At 45.7% G+C, this 6000-nt stretch overlaps 1 protein-coding gene across 1 annotated transcript in view; it reads left to right on the forward strand.

The window, feature by feature from the left end:
* Positions 1–6000, forward strand: part of LOC120045376 (rho GTPase-activating protein 44-like) — a 29942-nt gene that overhangs the window by 162 nt on the left and 23780 nt on the right. Inside the window, exon 2 of the mRNA XM_038990250.1 lies at positions 583–727. Within this exon, the coding sequence (XP_038846178.1) occupies positions 583–727 (145 nt within the window). The remainder of the gene's footprint in view (positions 1–582; positions 728–6000) is intronic.

Consider the following 6000-nt stretch of genomic DNA (forward strand, 5'->3'; position numbering starts at 1 on the left):
GTCAGACTGGCCGGACCTCAACGGCCTGTGCAACTGCACTGAAGTGGAGCTCAAATGGACACGGACTGATATGCAAACTGAGCCAGTGACTGCCTCTGATGCAGTAGTGGCAGACCCCTATGTTGTTGTGGAGGCTTCTGTCATCCATGTTGGAACATCTCATCCTTCATCGAGGACAACACTCCTTGGTATCAGACGGATGCAGCTGAAAACTGAGTCTGCAGGGGAAACTCATTGCTCTGGACTGTGCTGACCACTCTGTCTCCCATTCCATGTACCAGAATTCTGCCATTGGTGAGGTTCCACCAACAAAATATAACCTAGCACTCTGGTAGCCTGCAAACCATGACCCATTTTGTATTCTACATGGGTCAAATGTAATGGAGTCTGTTGCCCATGTTGTGAATGGTTGCTGTTCATACAAGGATGTGTACATTGCTAGACATGACCGCCTTGTTAAAGTGACAGCCAGCGAGGTGAGACGGGTCGTCTCACCAACAGCAGAAATCCATAAACATTGTTGTGTAAGAGGAAGCTGGTTTGATGTTGATGATGTGTTTTCCTATGTGCCAAATACACCAGATGTTGTTGTTTTGGGGGCAGGCCAGGGGGAGGTGATCATTTTGGAAGTGGGCTGCTCATTTGACGGCTACATGGAGCAGGCCTTTGCCGACAAGCTTCTTAAATACCAGCCCCTCGTGGCACGATTGGACAGCCTGGGGTGGAGGTGCAGGCTGGTAGTGCTGATATTTGGCAGTCTCGGCCACGTACACAGGCTTGCAGTGCCTGGCCTCCAGATTGCGGGCCTGATAAAAACTAGGGCAAAGCAGTTGTGTAGGTACTGCTCTGTTTCAGCTGTCATGGGCAGCCTAACTGTTTGGAGAAGGAGCTGCTTTATGTACCCTTGAGTGCCATGCATACAGGGACCTTTGAAATGTTTGGATCTGTTTTTAATGTAAATTTGGTGTGTGTGTGTGTGTGAAGGGCCGTTTAAATTGGCTGGTCCACAGCCTAGACGAGGAATGGAGGAGGGACAGGGACCCATGCCAGGAGTTGATTAGGGTGCTCCTCTCTCTCTCTCTCTCTCTCTCTCTCTCTCTCTCTCTCTCTCTCTCTCTCTCTCGCTCTTTCTCTCTCTCTCTCTCTCTCTCTCTCTCTCTCTCTCTCTCTCTCTCTCTCTTCCATAGGGAATTCCAGCAGTGACGTCAGAAACTGCTGCAGTGTTCAGTGTTTGCTGCTAGTTCCTGACTGCTGTAACTGTGCAGTATGCAGATCTAGCTGACTGACGCCCTGAGGCAGCACTGTAACTGTGCAGTATGCAGATCTAGGTGACTGACGCCCTGAGGCAGCACTGTAACTGTGCAGTATGCAGATCTAGCTGACTGACGCCCTGAGGCAGCACTGTAACTGTGCAGTATGCAGATCTAGCTGACTGACGTCCTGAGGCAGCACTGTAACTGTGCAGTATGCAGAGAAAAAGGACCAGTACATAAGGTTATATGGCCAAGACTAGGCTGACTCTCTTTTTCTTGTTGATGAACTCTAAAGTATACAGTCCTGATATTCTTACAAATGAAATAGTTCTATTAGCCTAAGTTACTGGCTACTTCCATATGTAATCTAGCCAACCTCTGTCTCCGTCTGAAATGGTCAGAGCTGGCTGTATCTGTAGCAGAAGTGTTGGTACTGTTACACTCATTAAGGAGATGACTGTGTGTGTGTGTGTGTGTGTGTGTGTGTGTGTGTGTGTGTGTGTGTGTGTGTGTGTGTGTGTGTGTGTGTGTGTGTGTGTGTGTGTGTGTGTGTGTGTGTGTGTGTGTGTGTGTGTGTGTGTGTGTGTGTGTGAGTGTGTGAGTGTGTGTGTGTTGGCTGGCTAAATATGTGCTGGGGAATTAAAAACATGTCTACAGAGAGAACTAGAGCTCAGATGATAGCACAGCAGCTGCCATGTGGGATCTGCTGCTCTGAGGAGGCGGTGTTGCATTTCTCAGCCTCTCTATCCCTCTGTGCTGTGTGAGTGTGTGCATATACTGTAGGCTAGCTAGAGTTATGTCTATTTTCTTAACACATTTCAAGTAGTGTTTGGCCTACAGAAGGAAATGTTGGCCTTGTTTTATTTTCTCTGTGAGTCTTCGTGTGTGTTGCATGATCTGTCTGTGAGAAACATTAGATGGGAAATGGCTTCTGACTGGCAGAGAGCCTCATCAGGCATTCACTGTAACAAAAGCTTAACCTCACATCACACAGCGGATGCTGCAGAGCCTGAGAGAGAGGCGTGTGTGTCGGGATAACTCAACTTCTTCTTTCTCATATGCAGTCGTTTCCTTGTAGACCGAAAGTAATGATTTCTGGTCACCACACCTTGTAATTGGATTGTCAGCATTAGCGAACCAATTTCATTTTTGTGAACTTAGGTTTACAATTTTACTTAGAAAATAAAGACAACTGGCATGGACAAAATTATTGCCAACCCTGAGCTAGTACTTGGTTGAACAGCCAAGATAACTGCAGACAAACTCTTCTTGTAACAATGAGCTTGTTGCACCTTTCTACTGGCAATTTGGCCCACCTTTAAGCAGCTAACTGCTCTAAATTAATCAATGTTGTTGGGATACCCTCCACCAACTGCTGTTTTCTGATCTCGCCTTTGGTTTTGGATGTAATTCAGATCTGGCCACTCCAGAACAGTCCAGCATCTCTTCTTGAACCATTCTTGAGGGCTTTTTGATGTGTGTTTGGGATTGTTGTCCTGCTGGAAGACCAACAACCTTCAATGGAGAGCCAGTTTCTGGACACTGGGTTGAACATTGGACTTCAAAACAATATCTGCAGATTTCATGATGCCTTGCACACATTCAGTACCAGAGACAGCAAATCAACCCCACAGTATTATCAAATCTCCCCCATCTTTGATTGTAGGGAGGGTGTTCTTTTCATTCAATTCTTCATTTGGTCATCAGAAACACAGCGCTGATCGGTTTTGCCAAAGAGCTCTCATTTTGTTTCATTGGTCTACAGAAAATTTGCCCCGGGATTTAGGCTTATGTATTTTTAGAAGTTCAATCAGGCTTTGTTGTGTGTCCTTCAGCAGTGGGGTCTTCCTATGTTTACCAAAGACCAAATGAACCATTTAAAGAAAAGAACATCCCCTCCTGCAATCAAACATGGGGATGTTCGATAATGCTGTGGGGTTGCTATGCTGTCTCTGGTACTGGGGGCCTTGAATGTGTGCAAGACATCATGAAATCAGAAGATTATCAAAGTGTTTTGGAGTGCAATGTTCAACCCTGTCTCTGTTGAAAGTTGTGGGACTTCCAGCAGGACAACAACCCAAACACACATCAAAAGAAGCCTTGAATGATTCAAGAAGAAAGGCTGGACTGTTCTAGAGTGGTTAGCAAAGAGTCCAGATCTGAATCCCATCCATAACCGATGGCGAGAGCTGAAAACAGCAGTTGAATCGCTTAAACATTGAACAATTAGTGGGGCAAATTGCTAGTAGAAAGGTGCAGCAAACCCATTGATGGCGTTTATCTTGGCCAAAGGCTGTGCAACCAAGTACTAGCTCCGAGGTGCCAATAATTTTGTCCATGCCATTTGTCTTTATTTTCTAAAGAATTATTTTTAAACTTAAGTTCACAATAATGACATTTGTTCTCTAATGTTGAAAATCCAATTACAAGGTGTGGTGACCCAAATGTTTTTTTATTTCAACTTATTTTAGAAGAAATAGGGAACTATTTAAGAAAAGTGCAAGGGTGCCAATATATTTGGCCGCAACTGTACATCCTCTGTGCAGGGTGTGGTAATATGGGATGAAAGAACTTCATAGGCGTTTGCTTCATTCCATTGATACGCATTCTTTACTTCATGTAGCCTACTGGTTCATTGGATGAGGAGGGGGTCATGAACTCCAAGTCATATGCCTGCTGTAGGGACTGGTGTGACATGTCATGAAACCATGCCTCCTGGTGGTTATTGAGGGCATAACAGTTCAAACAACCAACATTTCTTTATACGTTCAAGGCATGTAAAATGTAACATAGGCCATACTCGCTCTGTTGTCATTTCTAATTTGTGAGAGAGTGTGGTTGACATCTGCTGCTTCATGGCATTTCTCTAGTCCAGCCCCTCGTTCATCATGCAGCCTCTAAAAAGAGAGGACGAGAAATGGGTGTCCGTGTGTCTGGCCTGTCTCTGGAGGATGTAGCAGGTGTTCTCTCATCGTAGCTGTGATCGATCACACAGTCGATCAGGCAGACGGTCAGACCAGCCTCAGACCCGGCCTGGGAAATTACTTTCAGAGTGTGTGTGTGTGTGTGTGTGTGTGTGTGTGTGTGTGTGTGTGTGTGTGTGTGTGTGTGTGTGTGTGTGTGTGTGTGTGCGCACGTGCGAGAGACAGAGAGAGAGAGAGCGAGAGTGTTCCAATGTTCCCTGTCGAAATAATTCACTGATTCGTAATCCGCTCATTAAACCACGCCTGTGTTTGTATGAGTGAGTCATTGCCTCACGGGAGAATTCAAATGCTGGAGTAAATCTCATTCACAGTTCTCTCCAGTCCTGCTAATGGCTCAGGATTTGAATCCAAGAATAGAGGGACCCGCCACAGCCGTATACATTTGGTAACTGTTATGCCCTCAGGTTTACATCCAGGAAGAAGTACACAAATTATCGATATGATTGTTTACAAATGGAGAATACTGTAATACTGTTAACACTGTACTGTAATGTACTCTTCACACACACACACACATTCACATGCACACACATTTACAAACTCACCCCACCCCTACACACCTTCCCCCACTAATGCACAGCTAAAGTGCTGAAGTGTGTACTGCAGTAGCCACAGCAGAAGACATGGGGAACCACACACTGCTACTCTCAGCACAGAGAGGCTGCTGAAGATGGAAAAAATAAGTCTCCACTCCAGCCACTCCTGTTATTCATCACCTAGATCAATACACTGGGCCTCGCGAGCCGAGAATAGAAACGGCCTGAGATATAGAACCGCTGCCTTAGGTGAGCAAAAAGAGCTGGGTACTGGCTAGGAGTCTGAGCAGTTGTCCCATCCATCAGCTCTAGATCTATGCTTGGCTTGTCTGCATTACCCTCATTATGAGTTGCAACTGCTCCGTCCGCAGACATACAGGGCTCTTTCTCTCTCTGCCTGTTCTCCTATTCGGTTCTATTCCTGTCAGGACACGGATAGAGAGAGTGAGATAGAGGAGGTGTGAGAGGGGGTGGAAGTGAGGGAATAGGTGTGAGATAGTGAAAGGACCTGACAGTCAGGTCTCATTCTTGTCCCTTCCCCCTTCCCGTCTCTCTGATGCTCTCTCTCTCTTTACCAATCTCTCGTTTCTGTCATTGCCCGAAACCAGTCAGTGTGCTCATGTTTAGTGCCCCAGTCTAGGGACATGTAGAAGAGAATGAAAAGCAATGCTCAGTAAGACTATAATAAATATGGGATAGGTCTGTTTGTTAGAGTGAGTGTGGAGTGCTTATTGGAAGAGGTCTGGGTTAGTGAACTAGAGTGAACTGTTTTGGTATTTGGTATTTGGTATTGTTTAGTCTTTATCTGAATGATATCTGTAAGACCAACACTATTGTATTGATAGTAATAGCAATAGTGAGCTTCATTTGTAAAGCGCGCACATGACACTTAGTGCACTTCACCCTAACTGCCATGTTACTAGTGTTTACTTTCATGTTCCAGTAGGACTCTGCTGCTACACTGTTGTGGACAGGAGTAAGCAGTGGTAAAGATCCAAACTAGATGGACTCAAGTGGCTCTCATTCCCTAGCAATGAGCTGACCTGTCCTACTACCTGTCTGTCCCGCAGAGGGGGCTGGTGGTAGGAGCTATAGGAGGACAGGTTTGTTGTAATGGCTGGAATGGCATAAATTAAACGTCAAACGTGTGGTTTCCATATGTTTGATGTGTTTGGTACTGTTCCATTGATGAGCCTGTCCTCCTATATCTCCTCCCACCAGCCTCCT

The sequence above is a fragment of the Salvelinus namaycush genome, chromosome 4, assembly GCF_016432855.1.
Source record: "Salvelinus namaycush isolate Seneca chromosome 4, SaNama_1.0, whole genome shotgun sequence".
Taxonomy (NCBI): domain Eukaryota; kingdom Metazoa; phylum Chordata; class Actinopteri; order Salmoniformes; family Salmonidae; genus Salvelinus; species Salvelinus namaycush.